This window comes from Pan paniscus, chromosome 10 (assembly GCF_029289425.2).
Source record: "Pan paniscus chromosome 10, NHGRI_mPanPan1-v2.0_pri, whole genome shotgun sequence".
Lineage (NCBI taxonomy): Eukaryota > Metazoa > Chordata > Mammalia > Primates > Hominidae > Pan > Pan paniscus.
The window spans coordinates 52,688,526-52,708,546 of record NC_073259.2 but is presented as its reverse complement, the minus strand read 5'-3'; the positions used below and the strand labels follow the sequence as shown (position 1 = coordinate 52,708,546).

At 36.6% G+C, this 20,021-nt stretch overlaps 1 protein-coding gene across 2 annotated transcripts in view; it reads left to right on the top strand.

Annotated features, from left to right (window-relative positions):
* The window catches only part of PDZRN4 (PDZ domain containing ring finger 4), a 386,476-nt gene that overhangs the window by 243,871 nt on the left and 122,584 nt on the right, over nt 1–20,021 (top strand). The window contains exon 1 of one of the 2 annotated variants that reach the window (XM_034936022.2): nt 4,348–4,672. The exons of the other annotated variant lie outside the window; for it this stretch is intronic. Within the exon in view, the coding sequence (XP_034791913.1) occupies nt 4,604–4,672 (69 nt within the window). The 5' untranslated portion in view covers nt 4,348–4,603. Of the gene's footprint in view, nt 1–4,347; nt 4,673–20,021 lie in introns of those variants that run through there. 2 annotated transcript variants of the gene reach the window in all.

The following is a 20,021-nucleotide window of genomic DNA, read 5'->3' as shown; positions in this document are numbered from 1 at the left end:
GTTCAGATGTCTGTACTCAGGTTGACCTTCCACAAGTCACAGTCTCTCTGGGCCTCAGGTTCTTTGTCTTTATGATTACACATAAGGTATTTAACTGCAGAAAATGTTAGGCAGCTACGTGTCTACTAATATTCAAAAGCACATAAGTGTCTCCTGAAATGAATGCAGAACTGGGACTAGAAATTTGTAAGCCACATGTCAAGGTAGGTAGCAGGCAGAGTTGGAAGATCTGCATGTGATAGTGGCAAGGGTAAAGAGAGGGTAATCAAGCGGAGTTACGTACGGAACTTCCACACTGGCACAGGAAAAGAACACTGGAGTCATTGCAAAAGGCATAAGCAAGCCATCATCTGAAATTTATGACAGCTGTCACAGGCTCAATGGGATTGGTGATTCAGAATAGGCTCACTTGGATTTTCTATTCCTTTCTTGATAAGGGGCACAATTATGTACTACATTGGCAGCCAGGGATGAGACATAGGCACAGCCTCTTTTGTAAATTAGTCTTTTTGAAGTCTTATTGTTAAATATAGCAAAAATATAGAAAACACCAATAACAAATGTCAGTTTAATGAATAGTAATGTGACCACCTAGGAAAACTACTGCCCCTATCAGGAGTTAGAACTTTGCTGGCCATGATGAAACTTTCTGGTGTCCCTTCCTAAAGAGTAACCACCATCCTGACTTTTTTGGTAATCATTTTCCTACTTTTATTTAGAATTTTATCAACCAAATGATATGTATATGTGAAAATATAGAGTAATGACTTTTTATTGTTATTAAAATCTTTTTAAATCTATAGACTTCCTCTTCGTCTTCTCTCTCTCTTTCTCTTTTTATCTCTGAAACTGGAATATGCACCTGTCTATGTAGCGTTGCTCACAGTCTGAATTTAGCTGATTGCATCCCCATGGTTTAGCTTAATATGCTCCTCTGTTCTCTGCATTCGCTGACATTTGCTCACATTTGAAAAGGCAAATTTAAGGGCTGTGTAATTTTTCTGTCTCAGGTGGCACATATTGTACACTTATCTCGTGTGTGTGTGACTGTGTCATGCTAGACACCATTCATTCACAGTACTTAGATCCTTGAATGAATTAAGGACTGCTGGCATGACAGTCTATCATTTAATCTTCAATTATTAGTCAGAATGATTCTATAAAGAGAAACTCCCTCTCATCTACTCTTTCGCTACTCAGTAGTACAGTTTATATGGAAAAAGCAAGAAAAATGTTGGATTCCTTCCTTTCACTTGCCAGTTTAGCCTCTTATACGTCAGTCTAGATCTTGACAAATGTGTCCTATTTTGAATGCCAATAAATTTGTGTGGAGTAAACTCACACAAATTAAAGGCATTTAAAATAAGTAACTATATCTTGAAATACACACACGACGTATGTTTTACATTTTGATGAGTTTATTTTCTAAGGATACTTGGAAAGATAGTTCTTCATTCCCTACTTATTTTTTATCCCGTATTATTATTGCCCAAGACAGATAATATCTGCTCTATTTGCATTTTCAGGGCAATGTTCAAATGAATGCTTTTGTCCCTGTCTACTTCTAACTTTATGCTCCAATGCAAGATTTAGTTATTGGAAAACTTAACCATCATATTCTAATGAAATTTAGAGAACTCTGGAATTATGAATCTCCCTTTTCCAAGTCACTCTTCAGTTCTATAGAAGGAGTCCATTAGAAGCAGAAGGTAGAATCTCTCCAGGGTAAATGGGCCAAGGGCAGCATTTGATACGTGATTGGAAAAGCTGCTCTTGCTTCCTGAGATAGAAACACAAGAATAGAGGGATTAGGAATGAATAAAGAAAACAGCCAGGAGGAGCTGCTGAAGGGTGAGCTTCTATTTGAACTTGCTTACTTCCCTAGAATGTTCATTCTTCACTTTTTGATAAATAAGAAAATATTTTTAAAGCTATGATTGTTTCATTGTTCTTTAAATGCAAACTGCATTTACAGAGAAGAAAGCTCCAATAAGAACCAGTTTTGATAATTAAATTTCTTACTTGGCTTTCAAAACCTATCACACAAGAGAGTTTTATCAGTGGAAAAAGCAAACATTTTCATTGATAGAAGGGTGAGCTATCTTTGCCTTACTGCACTCTAATTCCTTGATCTGACTTTTAAAAAAATACAGAGTATGGGCTGGGTGCGTTGGCTCACGCCTGTAATCCCAGCACCTTGGGAGGCCGAAGCAGGCAGATCACAAGGTCAGGAGATCGAGACCATCCTGGCTAACATGGTGAAACCCCGTCTCTACTAAAAATACAAAAAAGTAGCCAGGCATGGTGGCACACACCTGTAATCCCAGCTACTCAGGAAGCTCAGGCGGAAGAATCGCTTGAACCTGGGAGGCAGAGGTTCCAGTGAGCCAAAATGGCGCCACTGCACTCCACCCTGGGCAACAGAGCAAGACACTGTCTCAAAAAAATAAAATAAAATAAAATAAAATAAAATACAGAGTATGAACATCTGAGAATCAATAATTCTTCCACAACTCAGCAATTTAGAATCCTTCAAAGAAATAGTCAATGTTTGCTTTGAGGATGTGAACTCTAGCATGAGAATACTTCATGGGAAGTGATATAGAGGCTTAGAGAAGTTAAAACTTTCAAAAGCATCAGACATTTATGTTTTAACAGTTGCACCTGAGAAGAAGGAGATTGCTTGTGTTTGTGGCCACCATTAATTTTTATAAAGGCCACTTCAAATACCTTTTTGAAAACATTCTTTCCATAGAGGGATCAAGTCCTAAAATTAATATCTCCTACAAGTGGTTTCTAATTTGCTAGAAGTCCTGGAGAACTTTTTTCACACACACTGTTCCCAATTATGATGCCACTTTCATGTATGTCACTCAGCTTGGCTTTCATCCAGGCTGTTAGGTGAAATTAGGCCCAGAAAATCGGATTATTACATCCCAAGGGAAACAACTGATAAGCAGCAGATGATTGTTCATCTCCTTGCTACTTGCTGGTGTTGAGGTGTTGCTAGTTGCAAAGCCAATTTGTTAACAATTAGTGCTCATTAGAATCATTTCCTGTTATCGATTCTAAACATGTGACAAAGCACTTTTAGGAAACTGGACCCCAAAACGTAGCTATTCGTCAGTGATGAGCAATTAAAAATCTCAAGATCCAGTGTAATTCCTAACCAGAGTCATCAGTTTCCAAGTAATTATTTTTGCTTTGGAACCCACCTGCTATCCTGTCCAGTTTAAAGATGTGCTGGAACAAGGACATACTTCTTAATTAGCAGAGGGTGTGGATAAGTCAGTGTGGGAACAAAAGGAATTTTCTTTTATTATCTGCTTTAGCTGTTTGTAGTATATCTTTAAGGGACAAAAACCGCCAGCTTGCAATACAACACATGTATTTGCAAGAGTGTGAAATGAAATGCATTACTTCTGTTATCTAAACATCTAAGCTTAGTTTTTAAGTCTCTGTTCACCTTTGATCATTATGAACTCTAAATATAGAATCATAAATGGAGTCATTGTGCATTACATTCAAGTTTAACTATCGCCAGTATCAGCTTTCTAAAATATTATATATGACTTTAATAAAATTAGCATAAATACTATAAGCATTTGAAATTTTTCTTAGAAAACGCATTGTATTGATCTACTTTTTGAATACAAATCTACATGCGTTATATGCTACAAATATATACTCAATAGATGGGCCTTCATTATCTAATTAAAATATTAATTATCTGTACAAGTATCATCTGCTAATACTTGCTAAATATTCTTTAGAATTAAGAGAATATCCCTTATTTCCTCCTTAGTAAGTAATGGTCTTTACATATGAACTATTCAGTTATTTTTGTAGTATCAGAATTAAAACTGAATGATGCCCCTGCCTTCTCTTCCTTTTCCATGTCACCCCCCAAAATTTCCTTTGCTTCTGTGTTTATTTTATAAATGTAAATAATTATCCCTACTCATTTTCCCCTAGGTTTAATAATGCTAAAAATATTTCTCCTTCTTGTTGCAGAGCATGGATATGTAAACTAAGTATATTTCTGTTTCTGAATTTCTTATTCCCATATTAAAAGCTTATATCAATGGAGAAATTAAGTGTATGTTTTTTTTTAAATGCCCTATATGCAACCCCTCTATCCTTAATAAACAGAGATGGTATTGACACAAGTGAATTTTGTTTAACCACACTACATTTGCTTCTTAATTAGTGAATATTCATCTGTCATCAGCAGCAGCTATGACACCCCTCCCTGCTAACATGTTCTGTCATAAATAATCAATGAGGCACTTTTAATATTCATGAGCTGGAATCTGTGTAGTCATGTGCACTGATGCAGAGACGGGGGAGTGTTGCCATGAACTGACTGGAAACTCTGTGTGTGTATCGGTGAGTGCAAGATACTTAGGGAAAGCGAAGAAGAGCATGCTGCTACACACCACTCTGGCTTACGCTTCCAGCTAACAGCGGTTTGTCTGTGTTTCTGGAATGAAGTGACTGATGAAAAACAGTAGTCAAGTCTGGAGGGTGATTCCCTTTCAGTTCACTTGCCTTTCAGTTCTGGGGAAATTAGAAGATTTGCTCTCTCTCTCTGCTTCTTAGAATGGGCTGCAATTTGTGCACTTTTCAGAAAAGAGAGGAACACTACAAACTGCTGTATGAAGTTTCCCAGGTGAGTGCAGGGTCTGATACCAGCAACTAAGAGCCAGGCTTTGTGTTTGTCTGAAAGATGGTAAATGAATTCTGGCTAGCTTTATTTTTTCTTTCAGTACATTTCAGAATTGAGGGCAGACTTGCTGGTTTGGGGCTTTTAATTTTGGTTTTGGGTGGCAGTTTTCAGCTTCCTTGCCACTCCCCCTTCAGATGACTTCCTGTGGGATTCTTTTTAACATTTTGTGTATCTACTGCCAAGATGTCAGTCACATAACAGGAGTAGCACTGAGATCCATGTCTGTAATATTTTGAGATATCTCTTTCATTTTGAAATACTGTTGACATTTGAAAATCAATTGTATCATTGTCTGCATAAATATTGGGGTTTAATAGGTCTATGATCTCAGTTATTTTCAATAGACAGGAGAAGTTTCCTGCCAAATCTTGTTAGCCATAGGAAATTATTGGATGAATTGAGAATTTGTGCTTTGGTTTAAGAGGAAGACCTAGTAATTTTGTATTACATGAGGAAAAAATATATGCTATGTCCTGGCTGAAACAGGAGATAAAGAAATTCTCTTACCACTTGTTCTTGGATCCTTTTTATAAGGTTTTTGTTTGTTTAGCACTAGAAATTAATTTTGAGAGCTTATTACAACAACTGTAGGTGACCTAGAAAAAAGTGTATAAATTTAGATGTCTCTTTTATGTGTATCTGAGGGCTTTTAGGAATACAAATAAGAAAACTAGATCCTGAGCCTTTATAGTTTTAACAGAATTTTCTTAACTTACTGTTTTATTGGGGGAGGTTCCCCTGGGAGTGTATGCTCAAGTTCGAATTTCTTATCTAGCAAAATAAAGTTTATTTCTCCCTTCTTCCAGTTTGTCCCAAAGGTGACACAGTGCTACATTTGTTCTTAGACAAGATTGCTGATGAAAGACGATGCTTGGGATGTTGGTGGCCCATGGCACAGCAGTAGCCAAGTGCCCACTGGCTCCCTCAGATTTCCCCCTGACGTGATTCATTTCACAGTGGGCTAATTACAAAGTGGATTTGCTACACATGAAACAGCCTCCTCAGTTGCAATGTTAATGCACATTTTCATGGTAATGTGATCAGAGGCTCATTAGCCAGTTTCCAAAATGATCTTCTGCATTAATTAAATATAAAAATGACTGCTTTATCACCATAGAGAGGAAAAAGAAGATTAACATTGTTAATTACACCGGGGCAATACCTTTTGCTTCATTTTTTAATACAAACTTGCAAGGATAGGCTAAAATAATATTCATTTCCTAGATGAGCTCTCATCCACTTTGACTCATGAAAACAGTCTCTAGGTGGAACACTTTCCTTAGTTTGGTTGTTAGAGTTTGAGTTCTAGTATTGTTTCTCTTTGGATGGTGGAGGAGCAGAGGAGTGGATTCATCAATCTTTTTCTTTAATCTGAATTACTAAATTTATATAAAAGTATAATATGGAGAGCGTGGTAGGTGGCATCCTCCCTGATTATGCCTAGGTTAAGCTGTTTATATTCTACTAAGAAATCCAGCAGGATTACTGCAGCCAGAAAGGACCACTGTATTTGCTAAGAAGCAGGAGCCTTTGTTATGGATTTTTAAAATGCTTGTCTGTGAGTTTTGCCTTCAAGTGCTTCCTAAATCTTGAGAAAATAGATAAGCCATGCTCTTTATTGCCTCTACCTGTACTCCTCCATATATTTATTTTATTTTCTCTACTCCTGAGTTGCAGTACTTATGATCTTTAATAAAGGGGGTGAAAAATGAAGTATTAGCTTCCATTTAACTGGCTTTTATTAGATAAGCTAAAGCCCCAGCTTAAAGGTCTTGCATGTGTTTTCCAAGGGGAGCCCTCCTACAGTTTGTCCCCAGCTTTGCCTTCTATTTTATTGAGTTAATGGAATAGATAAGATATCAAAGGAAACCAGTGATAGGCTCATATAATACGCTGGAGCCCCGTGTGGTGCTGCAAACTAGTTTCTATTTTTATTTGGAGGAAAGGCAGCTCAGAGCACACATGAAAGTGAACATGTTCTTAACCAGGTGTTCAGGAGGGCACATAGCTTCCCCCATAAGAGAGGATACTATTTACAAAAGTGACTTGTGATTGGAAGCCTGTTTCTAGCTGTATATTAAAATAAACTTTCTGGCACATACACTAACACCTGATTGCCCAAATCATATTTATTTAAAGAATTGTAATTCTCAGATCATTTGCCTTTTTGTTTCTTTTGTTACTATTGCTTATGAGCTAAGGCAAAATAAAGTTTACCAGGAGATGTGAAAATTTAAGATTAGCAGCGATCACGAAACATATGATCAACAGGAAAAATGTTTAATTCTTTATAATAGAATCATTATGATATTGAACTTTTCCACGTTTTCTTTCTAGATTTAGTGACCTGATAATACAGGACACATAGAATGCAGTTTCTGGTTTATAACTGCAGTAAACAAACCAAATGTGCTCGCTGAGGAGTCCAGTAAAACAATCAGAATGGTGTGCTTAGGTGTGAAATGAGGTCAAGTTTATATTTTGTTGATATTTTTTGCTCCTCTGGAGGAGCTAAGACTTTCAATTGGCACAAGAGATGGAATGTCACCTCAAGAAAATTATTTTCAACTGGAGTTGGGCCAATCAGGCTCCAGTATGCACACAGATACAAGAATCTAGGGTTTGGGTGGACCCAGTAACCTTCACACCATGCGGTTTCCATGCATCTTTACGCACCTATTAACTTTTATATGTGCCAGGGACACAGTTTTTATCTGCAGTGATTTATTTTATTCAAAGTAAGTTATTTATTAACCTCTTATGAATTAATAAAGGAGTAATGGGAACAATGTCCTTCTATTGACACAAACTGAACTGCCTGTTTCTTATTAATTTGATTAAATACCCATCTGGACCAAGAGAGCTACAATAGCTTGTTAGGTATTTCTGACCTAATAACAGATTTATTTCTGAGTAAGATTATATAATAATACTTAAATCTAATGACGTTTAAGCTTGATTTTTTCACATATGAATCCAGTGTAACTTTTTGATTGATTATGTGATGGTGATTATTGATGGGATATTCATTGGTGTCCAATAATGTGTTAAAATTGGGAGCAAATATTTAGAAGACCATACTATTAACAAGAAGCTGTTTATAGGATTTCATTTAAATCTCATATTGTGATATGCAAGATTCTATTCTTATTCACTTCCCACATCAGGGTAAAGAAATTAATTTGCCTTCAATCTCAGGAAAACCAGAAGTAGACTAGCACTAGTTCTCAGGCAATGTCACTGCTGTGACTGCTGTTCTCTTCTAAGTGGATACTGTAGCACAAGAGAGAGTACATTTATTAATTTGAATGGTTTGGCACAGCTAAGAGGTCTCCCCACCACCTGCATCTGTGAATTAGTAACATAAACTGAAACAGAACCTGCATTGAAAGTAACAATATTGGCAGCAGCTGACAATGAGAACTTAGAATATTCAGACACTGTGCTAAGCACTTTTCCCTAAGCATCATCTTATTTAATCATCACAATATACCATGAAATAGTTACAGGATCCCTTCCCATAGCTTTTAAATATGCTAAAGTCTCCTCTATTCTAGAATGTTTCTTGGATCTCATATAATCTCCCTTCTCTGGGTGCTGTCCTAGATCTTTCAGAAATTTATTTTGTCTCATACTATGTAACCCCTACTCATAGTCTCTTAACATTTTCCCCCAGACTTTATCCCTTTCCCATGTTCCTTAGCGCCAGTGAAGGTCTCACCCTCCCTTTTGCTTTCAACAAAACTCAAAACCACTGAATGAAAAGGGCCACTTCTGCCTTCTCCACTCACACAGTGGCTCCCCTGGCTCTCTTATTTGTGCACATTCCCAGCATCAATTCCTGCCTTCCCACAATCACAACTCCTTTGATTAACTCTCTCTGATACCGTAAGAATTTTCCCTCTTAGAATTTGTCATTGTGTCACTCCACCCTGATGGCTGCTGCTGGAATAATTTTCCAGAAAATGTTTAATGGCTCCCAATTACTATAAAATGAAGTAAACATTTCTTATTCCAGTATTAAAGGCCCTCTTGAGCTGCTTCTAGGTTTCTTTCCAATTGTCCCTCTTCCTATTCTTCCTCTAATGCAATTTGTAATTGCTCCAGACTCTATTTTTTGCTTTTCTCTTAAGGTAGGCCTCCCAATTTGGACCCTTGTAACTTACTTCCACTTTTCTTCAGCCTCTGTGGAATACACCTTGTAATCACCTCTGCCACTATTTTCTTCTATCACTAGTTATTCAAATGTCTCCTTGTGCAGAGAAATTTCTGCAATTATTGTTCTTTTTTTAAAAAAATTAATCTCTCCCACCTTCGGACTCCTTTTCATGTTTGCCTGCCTGGTATTATAGTCAATTCTGTATGAGTGAATTATAAGCATCTGGAGGGCAGGCCAGGTTCTTGTTTGTCCTTTCACCTTCACTCTCACAGCAGATCCTCTAGGACTCACCAGGATGCCCTGCTCATCTGCAGCCTCTTTGGAATTAAACTACCCCATCCACACCTGCTGGCAAAGGCCCATATCACTCTGTCTTCCTCTCTACTTTATATCTAACAGCTGATTAAACCAGGGACAAGTACCTTGTGCATAAAGTTGAGGGTTCAGTTAGGTTTTTTCAGTCTCAGAAATTTATATTGGGAAGTAGGACACTAGTAATGGGGCAAGGGTACAAAGGAATGTTGGTGGGGAAGCTTGGGGGTTTGTGTTCCACCATATCTATGAGGATCTGACCTACCAAGAGAATCAGAGACATCTAAGAAATGAAACAGATGGGTCATGAGAAAGGCTAAGAAATAAATAGCAAGTCCTCAGAATGGCTTTATTTCCCCAGTTCCAATACCTTCCTATGATAAACCTCCATTTTATTTGCTAGAATGAGGTGTCTGTTCCTTAAAATCAGAATAACAAGTGAGGATGCACTATAGTAATGTCTTGCTTTTATCAACTACTCAGCAGATGTCTTAAACTCTAGACATGTGGTTCAGTTCAAAAACTTTGGGTAAGCTCTGATTGCTTAATATGTGCCAAGCCCTGGACTTTGCCATGTGATAGTCCTTGCTTTTGAGAAATGCACAGTCTGGTAGCATAAGAGAGGCATAAGCAGAGAATGTTCAATTTAACCTGGTAAATATTGAATCAACAGAGATATTGACAGACAGCTATGGAAATGCAAAGGTGCTGCTCAGCATGATGGGAGCTTGGAGAGTGGGGGAGAAGAAGGGAGGAGAAACTAAAATGATGAAAGGGTTTTTAAAAAGCCGGTGGAGGTGGTAAACAGGCAGTAGATGTCAATGGATTGGGAGTTGGAAACTATAAGCAATAGGTATCGCTAAATGCTAAAGTAAGAGGCAGACTCCCTGGGTATGGCCTGACAGTGCTCAAGACAGACCCTAAAGAATTTCCCATCTTCCAATTTTCTGTTCATTTTTTTAAGAGAAAGAGAACTGTGATAAGAGTTCAATTGTAAATTACCTTGGGCAGTATGGCCATTTTCACGATATTGATTCTTCCTACCCATGAGCAAGGAATGTTCTTCCATTTGTTTGTATCCTCTTTTATTTCCTTGAGCAGTGGTTTGTAGTTCTCCTTGAAGAGGTGCTTCACATTCCTTGTAAGTTGGATTCCTAGGTATTTTATTCTCTTTGAAGCAATTGTGAATGGGAGTTCACTGATGATTTGGCTCTCTGTTTGTCTGTTGTTGGTGTATAAGAATGCTTGTGATTTTTGTACATTGATTTTGTATCCTGAGACTTTGCTGAAGTTGCTTATCACCTTAAGGAGATTTTGGGCTGAGACGATGGGGTTTTCTAGATAAACAATCATGTCGTCTGCAAACAGGGACAATTTGACTTCCTCTTTTCCTAATTGAATACCCTTTATTTCCTTCTCCTGCCTGATTGCCCTGGCCAGAACTTCCAACACTATGTTGAATAGGAGCGGTGAGAGAGGGCATCCCTGTCTTGTGCCAGTTTTCAAAGGGAATGCTTCCAGTTTTTGCCCATTCAGTATGATATTGGCTGTGGGTTTGTCATAGATAGCTCTTATTATTTTGAAATATGTCCCATCAATACCTAATTTATTGAGAGTTTTTAGCATGAAGGGTTGTTGAATTTTGTCAAAGGCTTTTTAAATGTCCAACAATGATAGACTGGATTAAGAAAATGTGGCACATATACACCATGGAATACTATGCAGCCATAAAAAATGATGAGTTCATATCCTTTGTAGGGACATGGATGAAATTGGAAACCATCATTCTCAGTAAACTATCGCAAGAACAAAAAACCAAACACCGCATATTCTCACTCACAGGTGGGAATTGAACAATGAGATCACATGGACACAGGAAGGGGAATATCATACTCTGGGGACTGTGGTGGGGAGGGGGGAGGGGGGAGGGATAGCATTGGGAGATATACCTAATGCTAGATGACGAGTTGGTGGGTGCAGCGCACCAGCATGGCACATGTATACATATGTAACTAACCTGCACAATGTGCACATGTACCCTAAAACTTAAAGTATAATAAAAAAAAAAAAAAAAAAAAAAGAAAGACCTTTCACATGGAGGGATTTTTCTCACACATGGAAAACTAACTCTAAGCAAATTATACACGTTTCAAGAACCTCAGAAAATAAAACAATATGATGTAAATGTCAATGTAAAAAAAAAAAAAAAGAGTTCAATTGTAGATTTGGTTATGGTGTGTGTTTGGGGCCAATTGGGCTTGACTTGGGGATGGTGCACTACAGCAAGACTACAACAAGCGAAACCAACCAGGAGGCTGCTGAAAAGCCTAAGTTAGTGGTCAAAAGAATGTAAAAGGAGAACAAAAGTGAGGTCTACTAGGAGGTAATTTCAATAGGTATGTGGCTCTTGAGACTGGGTTGATGTCGTGAAGTTTATAGAGAGAAGAAATAAAAGAAGGGAAGTGTGTTCTGAAAAGGAAGAGGAGATTGTTGATTTCATTTGCAGGATATCTAAGCAATGTCCAGGGACAGTGGAATAGTGAATATTCAAAACTAAAACTTGGCATATATGTGTCTGTTGGATGAGATCACCCACGCAGATGTGATAAGTAAGGAGAACCAAAAAGTGAGGAGAGGTATAAGCACTGAGAAACAGGCCAATAAGAAGAAAGAAAAGGAAAAGACTGATATTGTTACAGAGTAGGAAGGAAAATAAGCAGAAAGTTATGGAAGTCAAGAGGAGAGAGATTTAAAATCGGAGTGGCCAGTGTGGTCAATTGTATTAGAGTGTGTAATAAGAACCGAGTGTCTTTGGATTTGAAAATATGCTATGTGCTACTCAGATGCCTCTTTAGAACAGACTTGCTCCAGCTGCTGGGCGTGCTGTCAGCAAAAGCCTTTAACTTTCGGCTCCACTTTAACTGTCTTAGCTGCAGAAAATCCTTCACCCAACGTCATTCCCCTTCCTGGGAGGCAAATATCCAAGTATATACAGGTCTGGCCATCTTCTGCCCCAAGCCTGACTTGGGACACTCTGAAAGGCAATTTGAGCTTAAGAGCTCCCTGTAGCTGGTGTTGGGCCTCACAGTTCACTCCTTCTGCCCAATCCTGGTTCCTTCCTGTCCCTTCCACAAAGGGAACACTCCTTAGTAAACATCTTGCACACTACATTATAATCACTATATTCTCAGCATTGGCTTACTGGAGAGCCTAACCTGGTGATGCTCACAGAGCATTTCAATGCAGAAATGTGGAAAAATAATCCAAAAAGTGTTGGATTAAAAGAAGAGATTGAACTTTCAAAAACTTTAGATATGACAGATTGTCAAAAATGAAGTTACTGCTATCACTGGAGTAAAGCTTTTCTTGTCCCTTTTTGTTAAGTGCAAAATTACTTAAAATTGTGAAATGAAAAATGAAAGTTATCACTACCTTTCCTTTAAAAAGTAAGATAAGTTGATTTTACATCTTGAGCTATGATGTTCAGAGAGTGATGATAATATAGTGATTAAAAAATAAAACATGTACATTTAGCTAGAATGTTCCTTATTCAAGACCTTTGAAGAAAATCTTAAATGTCAGAGTGGTTTTGATATGCAAAAGACCTTTTATAAAAATAAATATTTTAATGATTATAATTAATTTAGGTAGGTTTAATAAGTGAAGAGCCCTTCCATCATAGAAAGATCAAAATATCATATATTTTATTAAAAATATATAACTTCTTTATATTTTCACTGTTTAATTGACACAGACCTAAGAGAAAGGCAGCCATTTCTAATTGCATATCTATTTAGATGGAATACTGTAGGAAAACATTTTCACTGTTTCCAAATTATACACAAGGGAGGCACGTTACTAAAATCTTAGCTAGAAAATATGCTTAGATATTTGACTCTTCGACTCACCTGAATTTGTTGGTGAAGTAAGATATTCTCATTAGAAAATTATTTAATTTCAATTTTGGTTACAAATATTTCCAAAACACATGATCTTATTTACATAATTATTTAACCTGCACATTTGTTATTCATTTCCAATCATGTTAGTAACAAATGAACTGCATATCTTTGGCAAAAAGTGGTTTCTTTATAAGTGTTAAGTAATTAAGAATAAAGATTAATTGATAGTGCAAAAATCCTCCCACAACAGTCAATCACTGTCCAGTACATTCATTTTATATAAGTAGATTTTCATATATTGAATTTTCACAAGTCATTTAATAGGTATGCAATCAATCTGATTAAATGATTAAGAAAGACCCAAGAATTAAATCACTAGGTAGTCACTCAAAAGAGGTCCCCAGCTTGTGGTTTTATGAAGATTCTATACTCTTGACATGTTTATAATTCATGGGGAAAAAGTGAGCACATTGCCCAAAACAGGATCTGCCTCAATCATTCAATCTTTTCCAGGCACTGTTTTCTCTCATTTTCCATCCTAGGGCATGCACCTTGAGAATTTTAGGTATTATTCTTAAAAAACTTCTTCTTGTGACTCATGTGAATTTAGAGTAGCACTGGGTAGCAATCATGTCTTCAGATTTAGAATTATAGATAATTCAAATGCAGCTGTGTTTTCTATATCTAAATGCAAAGTTTCCAAAGTCATCAATATAACCTGTCCCATCTCCATCTCCCTTCCAGCTGTATTCATTTCTTCTTTCTTAATTCTATCACTTTCAATGTGGAATACTAGCCTTAAAAGGGTTATTATGAATACTTTATTGCTTCCCTCAACAAAAAGCTTAAAAGGAAGCAGCCCCATATTCTCCTGTATTTCAACATGTAACATCTAATTGCTAATTTGTGCCATTCTGTAGCAAGCTGTAAATCTTGCTTTATGGTTGTTTAGGTCCTCTGAAGCTTTGCTTTTCCCCCTCCCTTCTGTTTTATGTAGCTTTATAGAAACATTGTAGGGCTTTATTTATTTATTTATTTATTTATTTATTTATTTATTTATTTTGGAAACTTGCTCTCATCTCAGTGGAAATTAGATTTTTTTTTTCTGAACTAACCTCTCACTCCTAGGCCTCTTAAGGGTCTGTTTCAGATATCTTTATTAACAATGAAAAAGACTCTCCCAAGAGTATAGGAACAAAGAGAATTTCCAAACTACTTAGTATGGTTTAAAAAATAATAAATCTGCAGATGAAAGACCACTATTGTAATCAGTGACAGTAAATGTTTTTCTATAACTGAATCATGGTAGAATTTAGATGGTTTTTTTTTAGGTAAAGCAAAGTTTGGGAAAGAGCATTTCTCACTGAATACCAAAAATAATGATTCTGCATGTGCTTTGTGCTCAGAACTCTGCTAGATAGTAACACAGGACACAAAAGAAGCATAAGGAAAAAAAGAAGCCAGTCTTCCAGGAGTGTATCATGAAGGAATTAGAAGGAAATGTGGAAAGGTATGACCTTAGTACAGTGGACATGGCAGAGAAAAGATAGTTCTCTATGAGCAAGGGGCATCTAAGAAACTTCATGGAACAGCCAGACAGTGGATATTATTCCCAATGGCCTAGTTTAGGAGCCAAGGGCAATTTTTTTTTTTTGCTTCAGCATAATCATTGCATACCATTTAGTCAAAGGTAATGTGTTTGATGTCCAGGATGTATTGTAAAAGCCAAATCACAGAAAGATGACTTATAGGACATATTTTGGGGTAATGGGAACAGCTGGACTAAAGCAGGATATGGGACGACTATAGTTATTGAGGATCTTGATCTCCACACAAAAGTGAAGGGGCTTAGTGCCGTCATCCCCATGAGACACAAAACACCCTGAGGATGCAATCAAATAGAGTCTTCAGTCAATTTTAATCATAGAATATGTATAAATATTGTTTGCTTGGTACTTTAGTTAAAAGAGCTCAGCCACGCTAACTTGACCTACAATAGGTAGATTTTGCCATTTGCTCAAGTATGCCCTTTGTTTCCTTAATGAGTCATGTTTATAATGTTTGAAGTTGACTTTGCCTATGGAGTTGTGAGCCTCAGTGTTAAGACAACATGGAAAATAATAAAAATGTTTTACTAAGATGGCACATTGTAGTGTTACTGCCTTTGGTGATTGCACACTAAATATCAAGCATAGCATGGGAGAAACACTGTGTATAGAAGAAAGAATAGAGACTTTTGAATCAAGCAGTCTTCTCTCTAACTGTGAGTTACTTAACTTCATTGAGCCTCTGTTTAATTGATAAGTCTGAACCTGTAAGTGTTTTCTTGAGGATTAAATGACATAATACATTTAAAGGGTATAACACATTACAGGCATTACATAAATGGTAATTTTTATAGTTAGGGTATCATTTCAGTCTAACAATGACCCTATGAGATATGTAATACTGTCCCCATTTTACAGATGAGAAAACTAAAGCACAAAGTAGTCAAGTAACAAATTCATATTGTCAGCATGCAGGACACCTGGAGTTCAAACCAGGATCTGCCTAATGTTAGAGTACATGTTCATTTTATTGTAAATACCAAATGTCCCATTTCATATTTATCCACTGAACTTATCCATAAATTTTGAATATCTGACATATAGTAGGCACTCAATAAGTATCTCATAAAGAAAAAAAATGGAAGAAGGAATGGAGGAGAGGAAGGGAAGAAAGAAGTAAGAGAATCAATAAAAGATGCTTTTTAAATTGTTTTCCCTTGAAAGGGTCTATGGAAGATGCTCTTTTCGGCATAGGAAGAGAAATCCTCACAACTACTTCTTTCCCCATCATTTTAGTAACTTCAGTGAAATTATCTCACCTATGACAGCTGATCAGTATGGGAAGGTGACTTGTCACTCCCCACTTTTGAGGGCTTGAAAGCCTTTCCCCACTTTTCCATAAATCCATTTCTGCCATGAAAGGTTCCTCGCAATCTGTTTTGTTTCCTCATTCTCTCCTAACAGCTAAAATTTTAACCAAAGAAAACTATAACTTTCTATTTAAGACAATGTGATTTTTCCCATGTCTTTTTCTTTCAACACAAAGTCCCTTATGCCTACAGTGCCTTTCCCACCTCTCCTTCCTCACCCCTATTCTGGTAAAAGCCCTAATACCTTATGGCTCAATCCAAAGTTTGCCACTTATGGAGTTTTCACTGAGTCCAGGACAGAGTTAGTTCACTCTTCTCAATGATTCTCTTCCATCATGCTTCACAACTTAAAGTATAGTCAGATGCTTCTGTGTGTATATTTAGTTCTGCTGCGCCTATGCAGTTCTACCATCCCATGCAGTGGTATGGCCCAGAGCAGCTATTTAATACAAATTGAGTCAAAGAATAGGAGTGGGGACATAGTGAAAACTGCATTCACCAAGGAAACATTTTGTTATTGTCTCCAGTATTCACTGAGTTCTGTTTGAAAATAAAATCATTAAAGAAACTACATATGCTATGTTTTCTTGATTTTGAAGATGCCACCTATTTTAAGACACATATTAATTATGAGGTTCATTGTCAAATTTAAGAACAGCTGGGGGGAGTGGGATTGACAAACATATTTTAATATGCATATTGACTGCAAGCTATATCCCAATTTCAGAAACAATAAGATATTGGGAAGAACTTGCCCCTTAGAATTGAGGAAACTGTCATTGCTTTTCTCCAAAAACAAAACATTTATTGGCCCTTCCTTTGCCCCAACTGGGCTCCTCTTCCTGTCTCTCTTATCCCAGACCAAGCATTTCATTACCTCGCTTTATGCTGACCCAACACATTAGGACCTCATCTTAAGATCTCCAGTCATGACAAAAAATGATAGAATTTTTATTATTCAACTGTCAAACCGACCAACACACTAAGCTGTTCTTTCTTTCCAGAATCCTCCCATTTTTCTTCATCTGAATAAGTTATAATACTCCTCAAAGTGTGGTTCAGACATTGTTTTTTTCCAGGAAATCTTCCTAGAGTCCTTTGACTTGAGTAGGTCCTTTCTTTTCTCTTTCCAAGGTACCCAGTTCATATATCTGTCATAATATGTACCAAATGCTATTGTTTTCTCAGTTTACTTGCAGCTTCACTGATCTCCGAATCTCTGGAGGTCAAAAACCCTGTCTTCAATCTCTGCATCCTCAGCCTCTACCTCAGTACCTCTACAGGTGTTTCTCAAGTAAAGGTGCATGACTAAATACTAAATGAATCCTGTCTCCAGAGTCAGATGATGAAGGTGACACAATAGCATAATAAGATGGGATCCCTGCCCTCAAGGGGGTTACTATCCAGCAGACATGGGTAATGGATGTGCACGCAAATAACTATGATGCAAAGAGCAATATTAGTTCTGTGTGTGAGAGAAAGACAGGGGGAACAAAGTGTCATGAGATGTCATAGTGATGATAATTGTCTGTAGCATAGATGAAAATTAAAAGTAAAAGTAAAAATTAAAATAAGGCATCTAAAATAGGATATATCTGTATAAAATTAAATGAATCAATTATTGACTTAGTAATTGTGATGTGTCTCCTTTTGCTGCCTTCTGTGCTGTAAAATTGAATTCACTATTTTGTGTAAAAATACTTTAATATATTTGTTTTTATTTTACGTGGTTTTTGTCCATCATTGAAATAGTCAAGTATAGCTAAATTGTCAAATTATTGATTTTATATACACTCCTCTTTAGTATAAAAAGGATGTAAGTGATAGTTATAAAATATACTGGAAATTGCCTAAATGTTATTTGATGATGATGCCTTTGGGCTTCATAATTATGATAGTACTAAAATGAGAATTTCTTCAACTGCAAATATCCAAATTAAAGTCATATAAAACAAAGAGTAGCCTAAGAAAACCATGAGAATCATTTTTAAAACTTTAAGCTTTAAATAAAACCTAACCCAATTTAATAATATACTAAACATACATCGTTGAATAACTCAAAACCATATTTCTTTTACTTGTATTATTTGTTATTACTTTTACATCTAGGATATTGTTTGAACCATGAAAAACATATGAAAGTAAAGATAATCTCCCCTCATATGCCCAATATCAGTTAAGCTTTTCAGGAAACTAATTCAGTGGCCCACATATAACCTTAGATAGACAACTCAGAAAGGGTGGAAGTTAAGTTACTGCTTTTAAAAATTCATTTTAACCAAGATTAATTTTCCATTCCACAAAACTTAGCTTTAAACTGTGACCAAAATGCTAACCATATTTCCCATGTAAGACTAGAATCTTATTCAGATACTGGGGAATCTGAAGAAGGAGGGAGGGAGGAAAGATATCTTTACTGTCTTGCTTATGTTGGCCGTTTTAAGAACTACATGCAAAAGTGATGTTTCTACCTGAGGATAAATTTACTCAAACATCAAGAATTCGTTGAGACCAAGTGCCGTGGCTCATGCCTGTAATCCCAGCACTTTTGGGAGGCTGAGGCGGGGGGATCACTTGAGGCCAGAAGTTTGAAACCAGCCTGGCCAACATAGTAAAACCATCTCTACTAAAAGTAAAAAATAAAAGAAAGTAGCCGAGTTTGGTGGTTCATGCCTTTACTTTCAGCTACGTGGGAGGCTAAGACAAGAGGATTGCTTGAGGCTGGGATATCCAGGCTGCAGTGAGCTGTAATTGTGCCACTGCACCCCTGCCTGTGTGACAGAGCAAGACCCTGTCTCAATACAAACAAACAAACTACATATATGTATATATCTGTGTATATATTACTATATATATATAATGTAAAATTTTTTTAAGTTTTTTGGGGACAAAATTTCACATCCAAGGAGATAGTATTGTACTGAATGGAAGACTGTTTTAGTCTAACTTTCTCTTTAATACAGTTGATAGAATTGAGAGAAAGTCAGACCATAACAGTCTTCCATTCAATATAATACTGTTTCCTTGGATGTGCAATTTAGATTTAAAAAAAACTTAGAAAATATCTCCTCCTGAATTGGCATAGACTAAATGGCTTAATTTAATCTTTTTCATTTCTACCTTCTGAATAAAAATGTCACCAATAAATACTAGTAACCTCAGCAAAGGTATAAATATTACCAATTTATTTGTATGATGTGGATATACATAGTTGGTTATTAACAGGTATTAAATAGAGTCTGTGACTGTACATTTTTGTTCAGGTTTATGGGCTCCATTTGGATACTATTACAAAAAGTTGGTGAAAGTAAGTTAAATATAAATTTACAAAGAAGTTGCCTTACAAATCTTTTATAGTGTCACTCCAGTCTCTTGAAAGCAAAGTAAGTAGGTCTTAAATTTCAGGAAGATGAAATTATGGTTTTGTAACTGATCAATGACAAAAATAAAACAAAAAATCAAACAAAAGAGTGACAAAAGCATTTAGAGCAAATGGTGTATATAATTGCCTTCTCGCAGTTTCTAAGATCATCTCATTGATGAAATGATCTTCTCTGATGGACTGCCGTTTTCTGGCTGAGTAATGGACACCTTGTCTGTGCTGATGAACATGATCACCAGGTCCCCTCTGGTGTCCTGGAGCACAACTAGTAACAATATTGTCAATGTGCTAATGACTGCTCTGGGGTGCTTTCCTCTTCTTCCTCACACCAAAGATACCTCATTCTCATCTTCTACTACAACCAGAAAATCATTTTAAACCTGGCTTCTCACTTTGAAGTTTGCTTTGGCAGCTTTGAAGTATTTGCAGCTTTCTGGCCAGTATTATCTGTGTTTCATAGATCACAGAAAATTCTGAAAGAGGGAAAAGCACTTATTAATTTGAGATGTAGAATCTTTTGTTGATATGTTTCATATAGGGTTGGTTTCATTTCTTTAATATCCTGTAATAAGTTATTGCTTTTAGAAGGTGAATAAGAGACAAAAAAAAAAAAAAAGTGG